The sequence below is a fragment of the Myotis brandtii genome, unplaced genomic scaffold (genome assembly GCF_000412655.1).
Source record: "Myotis brandtii unplaced genomic scaffold, ASM41265v1 scaffold420, whole genome shotgun sequence".
Taxonomy (NCBI): domain Eukaryota; kingdom Metazoa; phylum Chordata; class Mammalia; order Chiroptera; family Vespertilionidae; genus Myotis; species Myotis brandtii.
Window position 1 is genome coordinate 2,189,080 of NW_005366109.1, and position 24,206 is coordinate 2,213,285.

Genomic DNA, 24,206 nt, shown 5'->3' on the forward strand with positions numbered 1-24,206 from the left:
GAGCTCAGGGCGAGCCCAGCCAGTGTCCCATTCTCTCTCGCTGCTTAACAAAACAGCACAGAATGTAGAGGTTTAGCAGGACACCAAGCCCGACTGTGGCGGAGATGGCTGGGCCCGGCATCCCGGATGGCGCCCTGGCTGCACGTCCTCTCTCCCGTGGCTCCTGCCCGAGGCTGGTTTGCTTCTTCACAGCAAGGGTTTCCTGCATGTGGCTGGCTGCTCCGAGAACAGAAAAGCAGAAGCCGCCGGGCCTTCGTGATGCACAGAAGGTCACTTGCACATTATTCTGTTGCCCCAAACAGTCCCAGGGCCGGCCACACACAGGGGAACAGACTCCATCGCTAGCTGAGGGACTGACCGGTCACTCTGCTGACCAGAATGTGGGGTGGGAAATACTATCGTGGTTATTGACAACACGGTCGGTCACAGGCAGCCCGGGTGGGAGGAAGGAGGGGATTGTGCCCCTAACCAGTGAGGTGGGAACTGGTGGGTAAATGCAGGGTTCTGTCCCTCAGAGGGACAGCCCTGTCCTATAGCAGCAGGTTTTTTAGGGGACCGCCAGCAGGACTGGGCCCAGATGCCCACAGTGGACCAGCTCAACAATGCCCCTTAACTGCCTGCTGCTCTTTGCCCATCTTTCTCTCTCTCCCCTTCTGCTACTTCCTCCAAACATTCCCAGTTCTGGTCTCAGGCCTTCCTTTCCTGAGAAACCAAACCAAGACACCCCGTTTCTTTGTTTGCAAAAAGCCCCTTGCCCGGCCAGCGTGGCTCAGTGGTTGAGCATCGACCCATGAACCAAGAGATCACAGTTCAATTCCTGGTCAGAGCGCATGCCTGGGTGGGTTACGGGCTCGATCCCCAGTGTGGGGCGTGCAGGAAGCCCCAGATCAATGATTCTCTCTCATTGTTGATGTTTCTATCTCTCTTCCTCCCTTCATCTCTGAAATAATAATAATAATAATAATAATAACAAGAACAACAACAACAACATATATTTATTTATTTTTTAAAAGAAAAAGAAAAAAGCCCCTTAACAGGGCTGTAAAATGGCTCCCTGGGCTGTGGAGTAATCTGGGAATGGATGTGAAAAGGCTTTGTAAGCTGGCCCCTGGGAGCTGAGGTGAGTGGCCACTTTGAGCACAGGTACCCAGAGGGAAGCATGGAGACTAGGGGCCACTGGCGGGGGGTAGGGGTGGGGAGGGAAATCCCACCCCCCAGGGGACTGGGGGCCACTGGGATGGTGAGAGGTGAGGACAGAGGTGTGGGGAAACACGAAAGGGGTGTGTCAGAGGTACTTTCTGGGGCGTGGAGAAATAAGGTGTGCTGTGTCCCTGTCCTGCCCACCACGTTCAGGTGACTTAGCGAAATTAGGTGACTCATCAAGCCACTGCAGCCTGCGACAAGGCCCCTTAACAACATCCACCCGGCTTTGCTGGAACTTGCCCTCGTGGAACAAGCCCTGTGGATTTGGCCTCTGCCCTGGGAAGAGAGGGACTGAATCACCAGCAAGAGCTCAGGCCTCAGGCTCATTCACCTCCATTCGGTAAACGCAGAACAGCTGAGCCTCCCTCCAAGCCAGGCCCAGAGGTGGGGATCCAAAGGTGAGCCAGCCATGTCCCTTTCTCTCTGGGCTCCCAGGAGGGCGGGGTGTGAGGCCTGGAGACAGGAGCAGGAAATGGCACAGAGGCGGCAGGCTCCCTGTGGGAGGTGCTCTGGGCTGGGGGAGAGACATCGAACCACTCTCACTGTTACACAAACACATCCTGGCAGGTCCCAAAATGGCATCCGCTTCCTGGACCAGTTGTGAATGAATTTGGAAACTGGGGACCGATTATTTCAGGGGTGGAGCGCTGATTGGCAGGGCCGAGCCCACACTTCAGGGGCCCACAGCGGCGAAGCTCTGCCTCCTCTTCCTGCCCCCTCACTGCCCCCCAGTTGGGCTGAGGATGCCAGCACTGGCCCTCGCCAGTCAGGGGGTGAAACCCAGGACTTCCCCAGTCCTGGCAGGGAGCGAAGTGACTCCTCCAGGACCACAGGGAAGGCGGAAGCCCAGCTGGGACACAGCTTGTGCTTCTCTGTTTCTGTGCTCTGCACCCCCTCAGCCTGCAGACTCAGAGGGTGGGAACTGTGTCCTCCATCAGACTGTGGGTTCTGAGGGTGTCTCCCCCCTCAGATTAGGAACTTCTGGGAGGCGGCATGAGGAATGGTAATGCAAGTCAGGAAAGCTGTTTTGCTGCTGCTTAATAGTTTGAATTTGCAGTAATAATAATAATAATAATAATACCTGGTGTGAGGATTAAAATACAAAATGGAGAAGATTGAAAGATCCTTGAGAAATATGGACAGGATATAAATACCAAGCACAAACCATGAAAAATGGCCAGAAGTGAGAGCAAAGGGAACCAGACCAGAAGCTCCACGAATGCAGGGGTCTTTGTCCATTTTACACCTCTGTTTTCCAAGTGCCCAGAGCAGAGCCTGGTACATAGTAGGTGCTCAGTGAACATTCTTTAAAGAAATGAATGGGGTGATGACTGTGGAGAGCAGGGTGTCAGTTCACTACGAGGGCAGGGAAGCTGCTGGGATGTAGCAGGGAGGGCCAGGAGCCAGGAAGCTGCTGGGAGCTGGCCTGCTGGAGTGGGGATGTCTGCCTCAGAGCCCCATGGACCTCTGGGGTTGAACAATGTACCCATGAGCCTGCAGGCCTCTTACCCTGATCCCACTGACCAGTTATGAATCTGGAGGCAGTAGAGGGAGTCCCCCACCAGGGTCCTCTCCCTTGACTCCTAAATCACCTTCCATCCCTGACAGCTCTGCGACATGCAGGGGACCCTCCTATGCTATGGACCCCTCAGGAACTCGGGGTGCCTCGCAGCCCACACCCTCTGCTCCGGCTGCTGTTGCTCCCTTTTCCAGACCTTTTGCTCAGAAAGCTCCCATCTAATCTTAGCCGCCGTGGCAAGACCACACCTCCACCCCAACCCCCCGTTTGGGCCTTACCACCCGTGAGCACAATTCCGTGAAGCTGTGCCCCAGGAGTCACTTCCGTAACTGCGAATGGGGCTGAGTAACCTGAGCCACAGGGAAGTACACACAGAGCTGTATTTGTCAAAGGACTTGGTGAAATGGGCAAGTGCAAAAGAAAGGTAGTGCATAGTGCAGCGAAGTTACAAAGGAGAGAGAGGGGGGTGGTGGGGGAGAGGTGGAGGTATTTGGGCAGAAGGAAGGATGATATAAAGTAGTTAAGAATGCCCTAACCGGTTTGGCTCAGCGGATAGAGCGTCGGCCTGTGGACTCAAGAGTCCCAGGTTCGATTCCGGTCAAGGGCATGTACCCTGGTTGCGGGCACATCCCCAGTGGGGAGTGTGCAGGAGGCAGCTGATCGATGTTTCTCTCTCATTGATGTTTCTAACTCTCTATCCCTCTCCCTTCCTCTCTGTAAAAAATCAATAAAATATATTAAAAAAAAAAAAAAAGAATTGGTTGGTATTTTAAACAATGATCCTTGGAAAACACATCTACAACCTCATGAAAAATGTGGCTCACTCCTGAAATCACAAAACTTTTCATGTTTTTCCAACAGACTCAAAACTGAAGCTGTCCTGTGTGGTGTTGGGAAGAAAGCCCCGGAATTGTCATAGAAGGTGCCGACCTCAGTGACCCGAGCCGGCTGCGTGGGTTGAACCCAGGCTCCCCACCTGTCCAGATCTTGCACAAGCACCTTCAGGGCCTGTTTCCTCGCCTGTAAAATGGGGATGCAACACCCACCTCTCTAGCTGTTGCAAGATCAAACGAGTTCATGCACATACGACCGAGTCAGAGCCTGTAGGACAGTGCTGGGCAGACTGTCTCATCACCCCCAGCTCCCTGTCTCCGGCTCCGTCCTGTTCTTGGAGCCCTTCCCTGTCCCCACTCAGACCTGCCAGCTGTCACCTCCTCCAAGGGTGTGCTCTGCCCGCCGCATCGTAGGTAGCCTGTTCTTCCCCATTGCCTACCTTTCACTTTTTCTCCCTCCAGATCCCCCAAGTCCCCTCGTGACCCTGAGGGTGTCCTCAGCCCTTCCCCATCTTCCCAGACTGCCCCGGCCACCTTGCCCCTCCCTCCACGCCCCTCCCCCACCACAGCACAAACCAGGCTGGACTGTCCATCGCATGTTTTATTGTAAAAATGTTAAAATAAATTACATCTGACATCATTGCCGGTACGTATATACAGTGTGTGTGATTCCAGGTCAGCCAGTGACACCCCAGCAAGGTGGGGTGAGGAAATGAAGACATATTAAAACATTTCACAGAAAAACAGGGCGCTCCTTCTCACCCCACTGCCAGCCAGCACACCCCTCAGCTACAGGATGGGTGGGGGTGTGGACACACGTGTCCATCGCTGTCTTCACATGTTAGGTTCTGACCCTGTGTGGTCCTACAGTATTAGAGAAGGGGCTGAGAGGCAGAGAGGGTGTTGGGGTCAAGGGTGATCACTCACCTCCTGCCGGGCATCCATCGGCCATGACGGGTGCCCTCCCCAACTCTGCTCAGTGCTCCCCTCCCCGCCCCCACCCTGTGTGGGGACTCATGACCTTGGCTGAGGTCACCAAGGAAGGCCCAATTGAGTTAGGGGCTTGGAGGGGGAACACTGAACATCCCAATCCTTGGGACCCTGCTCTTTCTCCTTCTCTCTCCTTCGGCTCTAACACCAACGACAGATGCCAGGGATATAAAAACAGCAGTTTATGTAAAAAATAGCAAACCATGCAGGGCAGTGGGCCGGCCCCAGTGTCCACCATGGAGAACCTAGGAACCCTGCCAGCCCCATCAGAAACAGTCTGCGTGGTTTCACATTATCTTTAGCTCCCCCATCACATCCTTCTCACACACACACACACACACACACACACACACGCACGCACGCACGCACACGCACACGCACACGCACAGGCATGCTGGAGGGAGGAGCTTGATTCACATATTTGGCCATTCCCACTGCTGAGCCAAGAGCAACCTGGGGAGCAGCGAGGTCCTTGTTCTGGGCACAGGGAGACGGAAGGGGGGCAGAGCTGAGCTGGCTCCTGCAGCTCCCTGCTCACCAGCTCCAGGAGCCCAGCCCGTGGCCGAGGCCGTGGCCTGCCCCTTCGCTTCCTCCCACCACTTCCCTGGAGGCAGAAAGCCCGCATCTACCGTCTGAGACAGGGACTGGTCTCCCAGTGGGGCACAGTCCCCAGTGAATCATCAAAATCATCAAGATCTAGGACCTCAGCCCGCATGGGACTTGCTCCCACATCAGGAGTGTTTATCTCTTCGCTCCCTCCCCGAGGCGGTCTCTGCCCCACAGTTTGCAGAGGGGCCAGACAGGCAGACAGGGGGATGGGGGGGGGGGCGTAAATTCTTGCCCCAGGCAGGGCCCTGCTCCTGCAGAGGCCTGGAGCGCCCAGACCCCACCCCTCAGCTATACCTCCTGCAAAGGCAGGGCCCACCCTCTCTCCGAAATGCCAGGTCAGTGCGGAGCACACAAGCTCATTAATACTGGTACGCTCAAGTGGCCTCGGCCCGCCCTAAGAGAACCGTGTGACATTCTCAACCGCATGATGGGTGAAGGCCCACGCCGTGCAGGCCTCCTGGGGGTTAGTCCTGCCAGCCCACCCGTGCCTGAGCCATCGAATAAACCAGGTGTGCTCAGGACAGACGCCTCCCACCGCCAGGGTGCCGCTCAGCCGAACAGAGGCCCTGTCCTGGGCGCCACGCTTGGCAGGCAGCAGCTAGCTGGAGGGGAAGGCAGGCGAGAAAGGCCCCTGGCCCCCCACTCCCAGTTCCGGGGGTCCCAGGCTCGGCAGGAAGGCCCAGGAGGAAGGTAACGGACGCCATCAAAGGTGGAGTGGGGGGCCGGCCCCCCCTCACGTGCCCCTGGGGCAGTCGGCCTTGTTGTACTCGTTCATCAGCTGTTCGTAAGGCACAGAGAACTCCGACTCGGTGCTGGTGAAGGTGGACTCGTCCGAGGAGGGGAACTCGCCCAAGGTCAGGGGCGCCTGGGCCTCCGCCTCTTCCTGGGGCCGCTCCTCGCCGGCCAGGTTGTCCTCCAGCGAGGACTTGGACGTCTCCTCGTCCAAGAGGCCGGTCTCCTCGTTCACGAAGGTGATGTTGGGGTTCTGGAAGATGAGCGGGTGGTAGTCCTGGGCGTCCCACGGCTCGCCCTCCTCGCTGATGCGGTCCAGCTGGTTGATGAACACCTCGGAGGTGGGGGAGCCGCCTTCGGGGGGCCCGGCCCCAGCCTCCTCACTGGGGGCCCGCGACACATGGCCTTTGCTCCTTAGCGTCTGAGACACCTCTTCCAAGCTGGGCACCCGGTTCTTGGAGTAGAACACCAGGGGGGCCAGGGAGGCGGGGACGCCTGACAGCCCATCCCCCTGAGGCCCCGGGCCTGGTCCCAGTCCTGGTCCCGGTCCCGGTCCAGGTCCAGTTCTGGGCCCCGTCCCCGGGCTCCTCTCCCCACCCCCGCTTGTCTTCATCGCCTTCTTCCCAATCTGCTTGATGAGGTCGTTGTAGGTCTCCTCCTTCTTGGACAGGAAGCTGAAGATGTTGACGTCCTTGGAGGCGGTGCCGCCCGTCATCTGCAGAGCCTTTTTGGAGTGCGGGGAGCTCTCGAAGGACTCCTTCCGCCGCCGCCGCCGCTTCTTGATGGCCTTGTGAACCTCCACGAACATGCTCACCTTCCAGTTGACGAAGAGGGACAGCCAGGCCAGCCCCAGGTAGATCCAGAGCTCCACGAAGTAGCGGTACAGGGCATGGTAGTTGGCGCTGGGGTTCACACCTGAGGACAGAGCAGGAAGCCCAGAGGGTCAGGAGAGGGTGTGTGGGGCCCGGGGACCCTCCAAGGCCACAGCCTCTGAGAGTGGGCACAGCGCCAGAGCACAAGGGGGCGCGTGAGAAAGGCAGGAGGCCGGAGCTAGAAGCTGGCCTGCCCCAGGCGCCTGCCTGAGCCTGTTTCCTCCACTGCCAGCCGCCAGGAGAGTGGTTCGCTGGGCAAGGGCGGCTGGAGGGAGAGGGCGGGTGGGGAGGCTGGTGCTGGAGCCAGCACAGGGCAGGGGCAGTCCAGAACGTTGGCCTTTCAGTTAGCCACCCCTACACCTACCTGCGTTGTGTACTTTTTTGGTGTATTTGTTACAGTTCAGCTAAAACTAGGATGGGAATTGTGAGGCAGCTCAGACTAGTTTAATGGAAATGAGGCTGGTGGTTGGGCCGAGGGCTATGAGGTGCTGCTAATCTCACTCAGGTCTTGGGCACCAGCAGGTGTGAGGACAGCCAGGGCACACACTCAGAGCCGGGCCCGCGCTCAGCGCTGGAGGACAGTAACTCATTTTAGCTCCACCACCCTGGGAGGTAGGCGCTTTTAGTTTTGTTTTTTTTTTTGTTTTTTAAATATATTTTATTGATTTTTTACAGAGAGGAAGGGAGAGGAATAGAGAATTAGAAACATCGATGAGAGAGAAACATCGATCAGCTGCCTCCTACACATCTCCTACTGGGGATGTGCCTGCAACCAAGGTACATGCCCTTGACTGGAATCGAACCTGGGACCTTTCAGTCCGCAGGCCGATGCTCTATCCACTGAGCCAAACTGGTTAGGGCTTGTTTTGTTTTGTTTTTAATATACATTTTTATTGATCTCAGAGAGGAAGGGAGAGCAATGAAAAAGAATCATCCATCGGCTGCCTCCTGCACGCCCCCTGCTGGGGATCAAGCCTGCAACCTGGGCATGTGCCCTCACTGGGAATTGAACTGTGACCTCCTGGTTCATAGGTTGACGCGCAACCATTGAGCCACGCCGGCCGGCTGTTTTGGTTTTGTTAACCCGTTTTACAGATGAGGACACTGAGGCAGAGGTTAGTGTCTTCCTGGAGTGAGAAAGTGCTCCGATACCCTCCCGTGCTTCTGCAGCACAGGTTTCTCCCTCACCTGTGCCGGGCCCCAGCGGCTGCACATGGCAGGACTGTGCCTTTGTCTAAATTTATCTCCCGAAACAGCAGGCCCAGCTCTGCCAGGTCAGAGGAGTGTCCAGGTCCAGGCCTCTCTTTCCTGCTCCTCCCCCGCGCAGCCACCCCCTGCCAGCATTCCGAGTCTCCACTTACAATGGGGCAGAGGGTGGTGACCTGCCCCTGCCCCTGGAGCAGAGGCTGAGGTCGACTGGGCAGGGCAGCAGGCTTTGGGGGAACAAACATGGCGTCAAGAAGATTAAGAACCAGGATGCTGGGCAGGCCGCAGGCACAAGTACTAGAGTGACCGAGTGGCCAGACAAAGGGGCCAAAGAACCTTATCTCCCGCCCGGATTACGTAGGAAGATAAGGGCGGGAGGGAGTGCCCGGGCCCCAGCAGCCTGGGAGAAAGCCTCTCTTGTGTTTAAGCTGCCTGTGGAGAGAGCAAGTTTCGGGCCCCTGAGCCAAGCCCCTGGGACTGCTCTCTCGGCTCCTATGAAGGATGACAGCTGTGACAGCGAGGGGCCTGGGCAACAGGCAGACCTGCAGGCGGAAGGCCCACCCCTACCGAGTGCCCCTAAGCTTGGGAGATGGACACGCACTTGCCTTTCCCAGCGCCCAACCTGCTGGGAAGAGACCAGATGTTAAACACAGAGAGTGGAGAGGAGGAAGCCTCGTCCCAGGAAAGGGAAGTGGGTGTCTCCGGCAATGACTCTGAGCCTTGCTTGCCTCTTGCAACTAGCAGGGTAGGGCTAGGACCCCACTGGGTGGAGGAAGTGGCCTGGACACAAATGCCCACCGGGGCTCCCCATGAAGGTCAGCTGAATGGATATTGGAGAAGCAGAGAGAGAAGCAGAGAGGGAGGGAGGGGAGGCAGAGGCAGGGGGTGGGCGGGGCAGGACTCACCAGCCACGAAGTCGCCGAAGCCGATGGTGGAGATGGTGATGAAGGAGTAGTAGAGGCCCTGGATGTAGTTCCACTCCTCGGTCACCATGAACACGAAGGGCGGGATCACCAGGTGGACCAGCACTCCCCACACAATGAAGATGGCCGTGCACGTGATCTGCGCCTTCCGCTGGTGAGGGGGCGGGGAGACCCAGTCAGACAGCGATGGTGACGAGGGGGTCCCAGCAGGGACACCCAGAGGGCCGGGGAAGTGGCCACCAGGAAGGCCAGTGGGGCACCACACCTGGGAGGAGGCTCACTGGTCGGGGAAGGAGGGGAGGGGCAATGTTCCAGCCCGACCCAGGAGGGCAGGGGCTCCGAAACTGCCCCCTTGCCGTCTAACACCTCTGTCTAATTCCTGGACCCTTGCTACCCTCCCATCTCCTGCCAGGGTCCCCCCTCTCTGCCCAGCACCCGGGGTTGGGACATACCAGGCTCATGCCTCTCTTGGTGAGGAACTGGCCCAGCCGTTTCGCGCGTCCCCCGAAGAACTTGCCCAGGGCATTGATCCACGTCAGGCAGAGCGGCACCCCGAAGAGACCATAGAAGACACAGAAGAGACGCCCCGCGGGGGTCTTGGGGGCCACGTTGCCATAACCTGAGGCAGAGGAGAAGTGAAGCTAAGAACAGAGCCATCGCGGGGGTAATGGGCCCAGGCTCGGAGTGGCCCCGCCTCCATCTCTCTCTCTCCCCCCCCCTCCGCCCCTCTCTCTCTCACACACACACACACACATCATGAGGGAGACTTGTTCTCTAAGATCACTTGCTCTTGATCTAACATCAATACTTGGGAAATGGCATTCCCCTTGATCACACTATGACCACGACCACTTACAGCACTTACGAGGGCGTGGGCTGTGCCTCTGCCATTAGACCGGGAGCTCCCTCAAGGCAGATGGAGCCTCCACCACCAGCGAGCCTTCTCCTAGTCTGAATGAGTCATGTGCAAACTAGAAAAAGACACCCTCCTGGGTAGCGACCCCAGAGGCACTGTGGCAGATGGTCTCCAAAGGCGGACACTCTTCATTCCTGCCCTTTTACGCAACCTGCTGCTCGCGTCGAGCTGGCGTCTAACCCCACCCCCCCTGCCCCGCCCCTCTCTCACACACACACACACACACACACACACACTCACACACACACATCATGAGGGAGACTTGTTCTCTAAGATCACTTGCTCTTGATCTAACATCAATACTTGGGAAATGGCATTCCCCTTGATCACACTATGACCACGACCACTTACAGCACTTACGAGGGCGTGGGCTGTGCCTCTGCCATTAGACCGGGAGCTCCCTGAAGGCAGATGGAGCCTCCACCACCAGCGAGCCTTCTCCTAGTCTGAATGAGTCATGTGCAAACTAGAAAAAGACACCCTCCTGGGTAGCGACCCCAGAGGCACTGTGGCAGATGGTCTCCAAAGGCGGACACTCTTCATTCCTGCCCTTTTACGCAACCTGCTGCTCGCGTCGAGCTGGCGTCTAACCCCACCCCCCCTGCCCCGCCCTCTGAATCTGGGCTTCATTGACCTGCTTGACCAGGGACATTGGTAGGTCTAAGAGACTGCCGCTTCTCCCCTTGATCCCTTGAAATACTCGCTTTGGTATGTTCCTTCCTGGAACCCACACTGAGATGACCACACCATCGTGCCTTCATCCCCAGCGGGGCTCCCCAGCAACAGCCAGCAACCTCTATAAAACAGTGACAGGAGATATGGCGAATGTCTGCCGGCCAGGTTTGCAGACAACTCCGGCGCCAGCCACTGCCTGCGAGGCCCCAAGCAAGAAAGAGCCGGCCGGTGGAAACCAGTCGGCCCACAGAATGGCAGCAGATAAGATGCTCTGTGTTTAGTCACTAACTTCTGGAGTGGCCACCGGCTCCTAACCAGAACAGACCCCCAGCTGGGTGTGTACAGTGGGAGACCTGCTTGGCCCCTGCATGGTTCTGACTTCCAGGCCGTCTGTGTCTTTCTGCTCCAAGAGCCCAGGTCAGGACACCGCACGGTCTCCCCGATATGGCCAGTCACCAAGGATTCACTAAATCCCCAGGACAAGTGTCAAAAGGCCAGGCAGCGAACGGCCCGACTTGACCTTGACCAGAACTGTGTTCCTGCGAGGTTCTGTGGAGCTGGCATTACCCCGAAGGTCCCCGGACACTTACCGATGGTAGTGATGACAGTGGCTGCAAAGATCATTGCATTGGGCCAGTTCCAGTTGTTGAAGGTCTGGTTCCCTGTGATGGCCACGCCCTCACCTGCAGCATCAGATACGACCTAAAGAGAGAGACAATGGAGGTCAAAGGAAGCCAGACGAACAAAAGCTTTTCAAGTGGCTGCACTCTATTCAATTCCTTGTAAGTATTCATTCATCATCACAATAACAAGTGGCATTACTGTCTCCATTTTATAGGTGATGAAACACTTTATAGAGGATCAGAGAAGATTAAGTGGGTCACACAGCTGTCAAGTACAGTTGCTCCGACTTACGATGGGGTTACGTCCCAATAAAGGCCTGATGATGCATTTAATGCACCCAACCTACCAAACATCACCCTTAGCCTAGCCCACCGTACACATGCTCAGAACACAGAATCTAGAAAACACTGGCCACATGGGGCACCGTGGAGAGCTGGTTGTTGATTCGCGGGGCTGACTAGGAGCCCGGGCTCGCTGCCGCTGCCCAGCACCACGAGAGCATCCCAGCAAATATCACTGGCCCAGAAGAGCTCAAAATTCAAAATTTGAAGTACAGTTTTACAGAATGCGTATCACTTTCACACCATCCTAAAGTCAAAAAACCGTTAAGTCCAGCCCGCGTCAGTAGGGGACCGTCTGTATGAACCTAGGCAGTTTGGCTCCAAAGTCCCTCCTCTCACTGAGCCGGCGCTGCTCAAACTCACAGACACCAGAGTCACCTGGACAGCTTGTTCAACTTGGGCAGCTGGGCCCCACCGGAGTCTCTGATCCAGTGGGTCTGGGAAGGGGTCCAAAAATGTGCATTTATGACAAGTTCCCAGGTGGTGCTGATGCTGCTGGTCCAGGGGTCACACTTTGCGAGACCGTCCTGCCTCTTACAGCGGGCACAGGGGGACCCTCTGCCACCCAGCTCTCCACAGAGACGTTCCACTGCAGCGCTGGCCTGGGAGGGGCCCTTATACACCCGGCACCCAATCTGTCAGGACACCTGCGAAGGTCAAACTCAGGTCCTCCTGGATCTGTCCGCCAAGGCCTCCTGCTCCCTGTGCCCGGGACCCTATCCTCTCCCCACTATCCGCTCCCCTCATCCCCCTTCTCTGGACTTCTTCATCTCAGCCCTGGGCTGAGCAACTTCAGTGTCTGGGACAGGACAGATCAGCGGGTGCATACATGTCAGGGTGACTCAAAATCGTGCTGTAAGTCCCCACCGAGTTCCCAGAAACTGGGCAGTCAGGGAAAGGCCACCTAGGAAAGTCCAGGGAGCGGCCCAGGAGAGGGCTTATCTGTTCTAGCAAAACCAATAGCTGCCAAACCTGTTTCCACTGGACCACAACCTGCCTCCAGCCCAGCGGTCACCAACTGGTGGTCCGTGAGGTCCGAAAGGCTGGCGACCGCTGCTCTAGCCCATCCTTCAGTTCTGCCTCCGCTCACCCAACCTACCAACCGCAGGGCCTGGACCCCAGAAGCAGCTCCCGGGGCCGGACCTTGCTCCAAATCTGGGTCAGTTCTGCCCCCTAGGAGGGCCCCAGGATGGCCCATCCAGTCCAGATTCCAGGAACTCAGCCATATTCCCTATAAAAATAAAGCCTAGGATGAGGGAAGACAGAGCGAGGGGTGGAAGCGGGAGAGAGACAGGGAAACCATGGCTTGAAACCACCTGCAGCGTGTGAAGTCCGGGGGGAAAGGGAGCGGGCAGGTTGTTCCGAAGGAAGTGCAGTCTACAGCAGCAGTAGCAGCCACCCGTATAAACGGACCTGCAGACGTTCTAAAGAATTTTCCATGATGACAGGCTCATCTGACAGGCCACACACCACACACTCGCTGCCCTGGCCCTCCCGGCGGCACCAGAGCACCTCTCTCCAGGCCGCCAAGTGCAGAGGCTGCCCTCAGCCCTGTCCTCAGCGCGCTGGCCAGGCCACGTGCAGGTGAAGGCACGGGGACGTTCTGATACGAACAGGCCGACAGGAGAGCTAAAAACAAACACAAAGTCCCATCCAAAAGGGTTCCTGGAAATGAGACTGTGTCCTAACGCTAAGCAGATGGCAGAGAAAGCAGCACCACTCAGCCCTCCGTCTTAGAGTGGGGAGGGTGGAGCACAGCCAATGGCCAGGGATGAGAAGAGCAAACAAGGACACCTTTAGGCGGGAACTGTACCGCTGACCAGAGAGCGACCTGCCTGCAGCGCCACGGCTGGTCATCCCCACGGAATCTCGGGGAAAGAAGAGATTTCAGGGGACCGGCCACCCCTGTTCTCACACAAACAAGGATGGGTTCTGGAAGCGCCAACCTGAACCCCTGCAGACTTCTCGACAGCAGAACGCTCGGCATCCAGAGAGGAAGGGGTGGCACTGGACGCCGGCACGGGGCCACCGAGAACCAGCCATGCTCGGCCAAGTGCATCTCCCTCCCCAAAGGGCTGCGGGGCCTTGAAGTTGGGTGGAATGCGGGGAATCTAGACTTAGCGAGGCAGCCGAACACCGGGGCTTAAAAGATTCATGCGGACAAGATGGAGAAATGGAGGGTAGAGCTGGGATTAATTTGGGTCTGTTGAAAGACGGGTAAACAACCTCAAGAAGTATCGATCATTATCAACCTGGCCAAAGGCCTGGCCCCGTCAATATTTTCACGAACAGCACACTAAAGACAGAGACGCTCACCAGTCGAATCGTCAAAGGACGCAAAATTGGGGACAAGGCTGGGCTGGAAAAGATGCTAACACTTCACAATGATAGCTTGGGACTCAAAATCATCCGTACTGGAAAACTGGGCCAAAACTGATAAGGCACGACTGTCTTAAATTTTTCGTATCTTACACTTTGGGTTAGAAAAGACGAGTCTAGGACTGAAGGGAAAGGTCCTTGGGTTTCAGCTGAGCACAAAGCATCAAACGCAAGGGCGGCCACCAGAAAGAAGCGCCCATGCATCTCAGGCCACCAGCACGCGGCCTACCCAGGGCTGGGAGGAAACGGGCCATTGTTTGCGCAGGGCCAGGCAGGCCACACAGGGGCACTCTGCTCCACTCTGGGTGACTTCACCACATGTCAACCAACCTGTCAGCCAAGGAGCCAAGGTCCCAGAGGGAACAGGGTGGCTTTTCAGCCATCTCAGCATGGCCTGCCCTTGGCAGTTGTCCATTTCTGATAACGGAAAGTGTTTAGACCAACGGTGAGCACTGTACGTCAGGGATGCTGGAGGCGTGGCAGGAACAGGGGTTCTCAATTCGGGGTTGGGGTGGGGGGTGGCACCCTCTGCAGGCGTGTAGAAATGCTGGCTGGTTGTGGGAGCATTGTGTCAGGCACGAGTGATGGTGGGGCTGCTGCTGGCACTGAGCGGGGACCAGAGAGGACACTCCCCACGATGACCCCCCCACGCCAACACTGGGCCCACTGAGAAACAATGGCTTGCCGAAGGTGATCTGTGACTCAAGAATAGCAAATGCTAAGGAGACATCAACCATAAGAGCTGGCAAGACAAGAAACCAAAGAGGGCATTGTGGTTGGCAGCTTTGAGGCGGAAAAGCGGGCTTCCTGCCTTCACCCTGTGGGAGGGGAGGGTGCCTCTGGGGCACAGCCGCAGCCGCAGCCACTGGCCTGGGTTATCAGGGAGCCACAGCCACATGACCTCTGTTATCCCTCGTGGTCACCCCGAGAGGGGCAGGCAGGGGGCATTCTAAGGGCCTCACTCCCCCTGGGGCTGAAAGCACCACTGACCCTCAGAATAATCCAGTGGCAGTCCTCGTGCCTCCTGGGTTAGGTGGGGAAACTGAGGCTGAGAGGTCAAGTGGCAGAAACGGAGTAGGTTCTAAACACGGTTGCTGATCGGCACATTTCCTGCCTCCCTCCCTTCACTGCTCTGTCTGCCCCGGGCTCCCCAATGCCCCTTGTGGTGCCTCCTCTCTGCCCACAGTCCCCAGCAGTTGGCCTGAGAATCAGCTGGGCTCCGTCTCAGTGCTGGGGGGAAGCAGAAAGCTAGTGCTGCTGTGTGACACCCTCGCCAGGGCTTACGTGTATCTAACCCAACAGGCATTGCTTGAGGGCCAAGGAAAGCCAGGCTCGGGGACCAGAGGCCCCAGTGTGAACTCGGGGTGCCTGCTCCCTGCGGCTGTGGTCGGGATGCCGTGCTGGTTACGGTCAGGGTCACACAGGCCAAGGAAGAGGGCTCCCAGAGCAGAGGGGCTGACCCAGGCTGAGGTCATCCCTGGGTTAGGGGAGGGGTGTGGGCAGCCAGGCCAACATCCAGTTAGACATCCAATTAAACTCGGTGTCCTGTGCCCCGGGGTTAGGGAAACAGCCCTCGCGGGAGGAGGTGGCCCCTGCTCACTCGCAGTACTCTTTAACTTGGCTCCCAAATTCACACAAGACACTGTTTTCATTTTCCACAGAACCCTGGAGAGAGGCGAGGGAGACCCCGCACACGGCCCGGGCCCAGATCCCTGCTGCCTCTGTTGCCCTCATAATGCGCAGCTGTGATTTATTGAGGGCTGACTATGCAGCAGTGTCATGCTACGCACTCCACGAGCCTTTAGCTCGTTCAGCGAGGACAGAAACCATCTGCTGGGAAGAAACCATCATTTTTTTTTCCATTTTACAATGGAGGATTCAAGGCTTAGAGGCTAAGTAAGTAGCCTAAGGTCAGGATGCTCAAAGCGACCAAGTCAGGAGAGAACCCTGCCTGTCTGGGTCCAAGCGGCTGTCACCCTACCCACTTCCCACACCGGCCCCCTTCCTGTGGCCACCGTGGCCGGGGCACACTTCCACCCCTTCGCACCAGCTGAGAAAACAGCCCTAAAACCAGTCCATCCACTCCTGCGGGCTCAGCTCTCCCAGCCAGCCCTCCGGGAGCCCAGCTTCACGCCTTTGCCTTTGGCTTCAGGCTGCCCGCTCCCTCACCCCACCCGCCGGGCTCTCCTGTCTGTGAAATCTGGGTTCCCGGACAGCTGCTCATCCCCAGGGACCCGGGGTTTCCCATGCAGAAGCTCTGAGGGACCTCTTCCTGGAGATTCATCCTGACGAGTGGGCAGTTCTGGAGAAGGCACATCCAGGGGTTGGGAAATGATGCCCACCCTCAGACAGGGTGCCGGGGCTGAGGTCGGGCCTTCCCGTCATCGGCAGGGTGGGGGAACCCGAAGCAAGGGTGGCAGCCTGCCTGGGGGTGGTGGCTCTGTGATACCCACAGGGATACTCCCACTGCCTCCAGCTCCTGGGCAGGCATTACGTCACGTACAGCAGGCGTTACGTCACATACAGCAGGCGTTACGTCACGTACAGCAGGCGTTACGTCACATACAGCAGGCGTTACGTCACGTAGGGATCGGAGCTCCTTCCTGCTATGCGGGCAGCCTTTCGGATCCCCCCGGATGCTAGCTTCCCCCGGGTCTGCACCAGCCAACCTTCCTTCGCCATCCGGGTTGCAGTCATCCTAAATTCAGTCCATCCAAGCTCACTCGGTCCCTCTGGCTCGACGGTGCGATGGCGCTAACTACCACCTGCATGGTGCTTGGTGGTCCAAGAAGAACCTTCATGGTTCCTCTCACTTAGCCCTCCCAGCCAGCTTGTGAGGTGGGTAGGGCATGGCTTATTAATCCCCTTATCGTAGATTATTAACAGTTACTATTTGAATACTAGCTGGTAAGTGCTCTCGTATTATATGACAGGCACCAATGAAAGCACTTTAACTCGGCTCACAGAAATCTTCACAACCCTATAATGTAGGTACCATTACAGCATCCTCCTTATCCAAAGGGAATACGTTCCAGGACCCCCGGTGGATGCCAGAAACCATGGTAACCGTACAAATACTATGCGTTTCCTACACATACACTTCTGACTTAAAGGAAGAGCTGACAGGCCAGCATCACTACCCTTGCACTTTGGGGCCATTGTCAAGTAAAATAAGGGTAAGGGACAGAAGCACCTCGCAGGAAAGATAGTGGATCTGATAACAGATGTTTACTAAGTGACTAACAGGTGGGTTTCATACAGTGCGTGTGTGCGCTGGACAAAGGGATGATTCATGGGGGGGGGGGGGGGGGGGGGGTGGAGCGAGATGACCAGAGATTTTTATCGCCCTACTCAGAATGCCACGCAGTTTAAAACTTACAAACTGTTTATTTCTGGAACTTTCCATGTAATATTTTTGGACCCCAGTTCACTGCGGGCGAAACTACAGAAAAGCAAAACCACAGATAAGAGGGGAGCTACTGTACCCCTATCCACGGACGAGGAAACTGAGGCAGATGCTAATTAAGTAACTTGCTGGGTTAAGGGTAAGCCGCTATTCAGTGGTGGGGGGCTGGGCAGTCCTGCCCGTAACCCCTGTGCTTTCTCTGGCTGGGGGTGGGGTAGGGAAGGGGGCGTTTAGTTTCAAGGAGTGAAGCCAGGTCTCTGGAACACAACTTCCCAGGCAATGGCAAGGGAAGCAGCCACAGGAATGGAGAGTCCCCTGGGAGGTAAACTCCACAAGGGCAGGACTGTTACCGGCTTTCCCACTACTGTATTCCCAGAGCCTAGAATACTGCCTGGCACATAGTAGGTGTTCAATAAATGTGTTAGATGAGTGAGTGGATTAACTTGAATGAGTGAGGGCATGTTCTCTGGCCTGAACTCGCCCGGCCTCTCAGGTCCTTCCCTCAGCTTCCCAGCATCATTGCTGCCGTTGGGCTTTCACTAATTTCATCAGCAACAAGGTGGAAGCCTTTATCCAGCAAGAAGATGGGAAGAGCGTCCGACCCCAGCAAGTGTGGGGGTGGCAGGGTCAGGGGCTGGATGCAGGGGGGGAGGGGCTGGGGCTGGTCACCAGGCTGTAGGATGGAGGGCAGGGGGCTGAAGGTCCTGGGGGCCGGGGGTTGGGGTGAGGGAGTCAGACGAGAGCTCCCTCCTCGTCCAAGAGAGCAGAGGGAGGAGCCCTGGGGCTGGGAGAGTCCCTGGGGTGACCCGAGGGACTGTCTTTCCTGCAGGAGGGGGAGACCTCTCCCTTGGAAAAAGGAACATAAAAGGGAGTGACCCGGCTCTGCTGTAAAGGCAGACCCGCGTCCTCTCCCAGGCAGAGGCTCATGGAAGTGTGGGCTGGCCTGCGTGTGAATGAGGGTGGGGGGGCCTGCGAGGGAGGGGGGTCGTCTTTCAGTGCTAGCACCATGGCAGCCTATCAGCCTTAGTTTCTCCATCTGCCCAAACCCACACCTACTCTACACTTGAGAAGCACCTAAGACGCCGCCAGCCCTGAGTGAATGTATCTGCACTCAGAGTTATGATCGCGTGTCTGTCAGGAAACCAGACCCTGGGACCAGCGGGGAGACTGCTTGTCCCCAAGGACAAATCAAAGGGTTTGCTTCCCTGCCCTTGGAGGACAGGCCCAGGTGAGCACAGGACACGGTCCCCAAGCCTCCCGGCACCCGCCACCTCTTCCCAACCTTCCCTGTCTGGCAGTGAAAACTGTCCTGCCTCCTCAGGGCACAGGGTGACTTCTCTAACATCGAGGAGGACACCCAGGCACCGGGCGGTCGGAGTCAGGGACCTGGGGGAAAGCTTTCCCCAGAGGCAGCAGGGGCGGAGGAAACAGAGGCTCCCGGGGTGTCCTCCTCTCCCCTCAGGCGGCCCAGCTCCCCGATCTCTGCCACCCAGAGCCATCCCAGCCAGTTTCCTGCACAGCCAAGCGGGACAGGCGGCTGCACAGAGCGGTGCCACGCACGGGTGCCTCCCCCCACGGTGCTCTCCACGTGAGACCCAGGCTGGGGGCCACGTGAGGCCCAGCCTGGGGACCGCAGACACTTCTCTGAACTCCCGTCTCAACTTCCTGACCAGCTGCCTCAGCTTCACAAGGCAGCCAGTGCCACCCCCACCCCCAGCCTCTGTGCAGGGCTCTCCGTGTGTGTCCATGTCTGTCTGTCTGTCCATCTGGTCTCTAACAAGGAGCCCTCCGTCCCCCGCACCCCCCAGGGCAGGGGGCCAAGAGGAGGCCCCGCCGTGAGTGGGTTAGGGGAGGTCTGAACAAGACAGTACTTTTCAGGCGAGTCTGTGCAGTTTGGACTTGTTTGATACAATGGTTTTCAAATTCTTTTACACCAGGAGCTCCCGAAAGATAAAGGGTGGAGGGGCAGGACCCCAGATCCTATGTGTTGGGACTCCCCCCAACACCCTGCAGTTTTGAAGGGGGAGCAGCTGAGGGGCTGTGGGTACAGCTGTTATTCCCATCTAGTCACCCTCCATCTGCTGGGGAGGCTGGCAGATCAAAGTGCCCTGCAGAGGGGATGAGCACCTGTTAGCTCATTACCAGGACAAATTAGAGAGTTTAACTCTATTAGCTAAGCCCTCAATGCTCTTCACTCCCTCCCTCCCCATCTCTCCCACTGACTCAGCCTCCGGAGGTGAACTGGGGGTGAGGGAGGGGTGCCGGGATTGTCTTTAGATGTGGAAACAGGCCTGGCACCCCACGGCCATTGAGGCAGTGGCTCCCAGTTCAGGCTGATAATGTGGCTGACCTGGCCCAGGGCCCTAACAGGGTCCACAGGCAATTCTGGGATGTAGCTGCTGCCTTTGTGGGGGGCGACAGGTGTGAGCGCTGGGCTCGGCCTTCCTTCTCCCTGGGGGCGGGAGGGTTTCAGGACAAGGGAAAGCATCTGTGGTATTCACTGCCCTCCGCCTCGGCCCAGGTGACCAGGGTGCGGCTCAGAGGCAGGCCCGGTTTCTGAGCAGGATGCTGGCGAGGGCCCAATGGTGCCACCCTGATACCTGCGCCAGCAGCAGGCCCGGCTCCCCCAGGCCTGTCTCTCCCAGGGAAGGATTGGGATCTGGGGGAGCAGGGACAGGTGCAAGGAAACATGCAAGGGCACCATGTCTCCATTGAGAACAGACCTTGGCTATTGCAATGGGGACTTTGTTAAATTTTCAGATTTGCTCCAATTCCTACCTGGATATTTGGATAGTTGTATTGTTTTTAGAAGACAGAAGGGAAAATAAATTGTTGCCCCCAACCCCAGAAACCCAGGCACCTCATTAGGCAAGGGGGAGCGTGGGACACCATCCAGCCCGCGATGCATACCGCGGGGGACAGTCACCCCTACTGCTTCTTAACCTGGACTGCACCTCGAGGCTATTGGGGGAGCCTGGGGAACAGGCATGCCTGGGTCCTGCTGCAGGGGCCTCTAATACTGTACACAGCCCACTGTCCTAGACCCAAACCGCCAACTTCCTTGTTAGGGGGAAGGCCCAAGCCTGGAGCCAGCACGCAGGCCACGGACGCCTGACTGTCCTCCCGTCCACCTCTGGGCTTCCCCTCGCCCGCCCTCCGGGGCCATCTCTCAGCAGCCTTTGCAGAGCCCGGAGGCCCTGGCAGGTCTCACACTCACAGGGACTAGCAGAAACCTCGGGCTTCCGACTTTCTCAGGCCCAGGAGCCCTGTCCTCACGCAGGAGGGACAATGAAAACAAAGAAGGTGACCCTGCCCCCCATTGTTCTCATGCTGGGACGGTAACCCCCTGGCAGCTGGGCGCCCCTCCCGTGAGAGTGGAGAGCTAGCTTCTCAGGACTGGCTGACCTGGGAGGCTGCAGGCTTGGCTAAAGCAAACAGCGAGGCGGGGGAGGGGGTGGTGAACTCAGGATGGGAGCCAGGGAGGCATTCTCAGCACCGGGAGGGCTCAGCTGCTGAGTGAGACTGGACCTCTGTGTGTGGGGGGCACAGGGGACCTCCCACCACACCGCTGCCTGAGTTGGCCCTGGGAGCCGGAAGGAGCCCCTCCGGCCCAAACACACACCAGGTGACCCTCTTGAGCTCTGGTCTCAAATCCACCCCGTGTCATCTTCTGAGGCAGTGGTCGCGGACTGGTGATCCGCGAGGTCCGAAAGGTTGGCGACCGCTGTTCTAAAGGACTCAGGGCAGGTGGCATGTCCAGAGACTTAAGTGACAAGAGGAACATCCTTCTTCCACCTGCAGCTCCTCTAGCCCCTGACTCACAGCCACTGCCCTGCTCTGAAGTGGCTGTGGCCTGGCCCCAGGGCCGCGTGGTGTCCCCTCCCTGTCAGGGAGGCTGCGGCCTGGGGCCTGGGTTCACGACCTGGCCCCTTCCCTGTCCCCACGATCCAGATCCTGAAAGTGTCGATCCAGATCCTGGAAGTGTCGACATCTTTCTGTTTTCCCTGATGCCCAGGTGTCTCCCAACTAGTGGGCCAACAACTTGAGGAAGGAACCCTCAGCCAGGACCCCTCAAACACAGCAGGTGGGGGTGGGTCATGAGGGAGTGAGCGGTCCCTGCATAGGACTTGGCTACTGGCTTGTTGGGCGGCCCCATTCGACTCCTCTGTACCAGGCTAAGGAGAGCGTGGAGTTGGCACCTCCCTTCTCCCCTCCAAACCCCACGTGCATCAGGCACCTTGCCTGCCTGCAAACTCCTCTGGCCCTAATCACTTGAGACTTAAGAGTCTATCAGGAAGACAGACAAAATGGATGCTAATGACCAGAGAGGGCTAGTGACATGGTAGAAGGCACACAGCAAGCTGATGACAGAGCACAGAGAAGAACCAGCCAAAAGCCCCCTTTCTACCCAATATCCAGACCATCCAGCCCACTCCTGAGACCGGGCTAAGAAATGCCAACCAAGTGGAGGGGAGCAGGCAGACAGGTGACAGGTGCTGCAGAGCTATCACAGGGTTGAGCAGTCACACCCACGATCTAATCTCGACATGACATGAGGATGAGCGCATGCTGGCGCTCCCCGCCCTTCACTCCTGGAGATGCCTTAGATCTGCCCCGACCTTGCAGGGCGGAAGGAGCAGCCATGGGAAGTCACCAGCCACTCGAAGTTTCTAAAAACAGCCCTCGAGCAGGCCACAAAGGAGGTCACGGGAACTGCTGACTTGCCATCTCGCCATCTGGGCTGGTGACCCGAGCCCTGTGCCAACTTGTCCCTGCTCCCCAGAGCCCAGGTCTGCGCGCTGGACTGCCCCCCAACAGGAGCTGGGGTGGCCAACCCACCTCAAAACTCATGATCGCAAGTTGGGGACCCTCCGCCAGCAGCACAGGGCAGAGGGGGACAGGCCCAGGCTTCGGAGCAGACACCCCTGGTTCACATCCTGGCCACAGCGGCCACCAGTGGGTTACCTGGGGCACATCTTCTCACTGCTCTGAGCTTCACTTTCCGTATCTGGAAAGTGGGGGTACCAAGACTTCATCAGGTTGGAGTGCAGATTACATGCAAGGCTCGGTGTTGGGCAGAAAAGTGAATGTGGGAAGGATGGGGGCTGGGCAGACCAGCTCGGTTCTGGGGGTCTGTGCCCGCTGCATAGGGGACCCCCAGAGCTGAGCCAGCAGTGCCCTCCTTCCTGGCCACCACCACCCGGAAGCTCAGGGACAGCACTTAGCGCCACATGACACTCTAGTCAGTGGGTACTGCTATCTGGCCTATATCTCCCACAAATAGTCAGGGACAGCACTTATCGCCACATGACACTCTAGTGGGTACTGCTATCTGGCCTATATCTCCCACAAATAGACAGTGAGCGCTGAAGGCGGACTTCCCTCCTCCCTGTTCCCAGAACAGAACCTGGCTCTAGTGCGTGCTCGGTATTTGCCAAATAAACGAGTCTCCAAGATGTGTGCCTTCCACAGTCACTCCTTTCGGGGCACAAAGGGGGGTGCGGTGTGGTGTTTAACTTGGGTCCTGGCTCCCCGGGGTAGGGTGGGCGGTCTTGGCAGGCACGGCGGCCCAGGTTGGCTTTGTGCTTCCTTCTCTGCCTCGGTGCCTTTACCCTACCTCACCCCACCGCACCTGTCCACCAGGCCAAAGCCACCAGCCACCCCAGCCCTGTAACCCCAGCCCTGCTGAGTCAGCTGCACGGCAGACTTTGGAACCATCAGAGGAAGCAGGCGGGCGGGTAGGAAGGCTGGGGCCCCGGGAGGGAGGTTAGGGACACGGGTCTTCTTCCCAAGCATGCCCCTGCTTTCCTGCTCCCCAGCAGTGGGAGAAGGATGCTCTGCTCCGTGGAGCTCTGCCAGCCAGCCTTGTTTCTGGGGCCCCTGCAGGAGGTCTGAGAACAAGACTCCCCCCAACACCCCAACTTTCACCTCCATGGGAGGAAACCTGCCCGACCCCTGCCACACCCGTTCCTTCCCTGTAACACCCATATCCCTGAGAGAAAGGCTGTGGCTGACACCACAAAGGACCTCAAACCGCAGGCAAACCCTCCCCACCCTGGGCCTCTGCCCCTGTCCCCGCCGACTTTCCTCTCCCTTCCCTGTGGCTGGCGGCTCCAGGGAGTAAGTAAATGGCCCATCCTTGAAGGCGGGAGTTCTGTTAATTAGGAATTATTAAACCTACCCACTTATCATAAGTTGTTTAGGATGACCCGATGGTTAAACTGTAAACCTCTTCACTGATTAAAAAGATAAAAAGTGCCCTGCAGAGGGGATGAGCACCTGTGGGTACTGAGCAGTGGTGTTAATCCTGCGGGGGGTGGGGGAGTGGGGGACCGAATCTCTCTGCTCCTATGAAGTAACCCCCCTGAGTTCATTACAAACCACCCTGTCCTACCCCAAAAGCTGGCCCATGGCCTCCAAGCCTGATTCCACCCCCATCCCTCTCCACAAGGCCCCCCACCCACAGGGTCCTCCTGGGGGCCACCACCTGTCACCAAACCGTTCCTTGTTGTCCGACTCCCACCCAAGTCCCTCAGCTGCAGCCCATTCCCTTGGTTCAGTCTGCAGCTGGAAGTGGGACAGCAGCTGGCCTCCATCCTCTCTGGAATAAAATGTACAAGAAACTACTGGCAAACTGGCGCGGGCATTGGGGATGGGGTGGCACTCTTTGTGAGCCGGGGCGCCTTCTGCCTCAGTAGCCCCCGAATTCCAGACCCAATCCCACTGGATCACGATTAGAGACAGGAGCCAAGACCACGATGCCCCACGACCGAAATCCCGGGGCCGGATGCAGGGGGAGTTTCGCCCTAACGTGCAGCCTCCCCGCATCCCGGCTGCCAGACACAGACCTCACACGGCGGCAGCTGCACCAGGGGCTCGGCCACCAAGGCCCCATTTGGATGGAGATCACAGGGATGAGACACAAAGAGGACCCCCAAACAGGGTGGGAAAGAAGGAGCCAGTGTGCTGCGAGACAGC

General features: G+C 57.7%; 1 protein-coding gene and 1 long non-coding RNA gene across 2 annotated transcripts in view; one reads left to right on the plus strand and one right to left on the minus strand.

The window, feature by feature from the left end:
• Positions 1-1,048: 1,048 nt before the first annotated feature.
• LOC106727397 lies at positions 1,049-4,265 on the plus strand. The gene is made up of 2 exons (XR_001363577.1): positions 1,049-1,601; positions 3,584-4,265. It is a non-coding gene; the product is annotated as an uncharacterized LOC106727397 (long non-coding RNA).
• The window catches only part of KCNK5 (potassium channel, two pore domain subfamily K, member 5), a 36,785-nt gene continuing 16,720 nt past the window's right edge, over positions 4,142-24,206 (minus strand). Inside the window, exons 2-5 of the mRNA XM_005873780.2 lie at positions 11,069-11,180; positions 9,340-9,506; positions 8,870-9,038; positions 4,142-6,801 (exon numbers count right to left, since the gene is read on the minus strand). Of these exons, the coding sequence (XP_005873842.1) occupies positions 5,888-6,801; positions 8,870-9,038; positions 9,340-9,506; positions 11,069-11,180 (1,362 nt within the window). The 3' untranslated portion in view covers positions 4,142-5,887. The remainder of the gene's footprint in view (positions 6,802-8,869; positions 9,039-9,339; positions 9,507-11,068; positions 11,181-24,206) is intronic.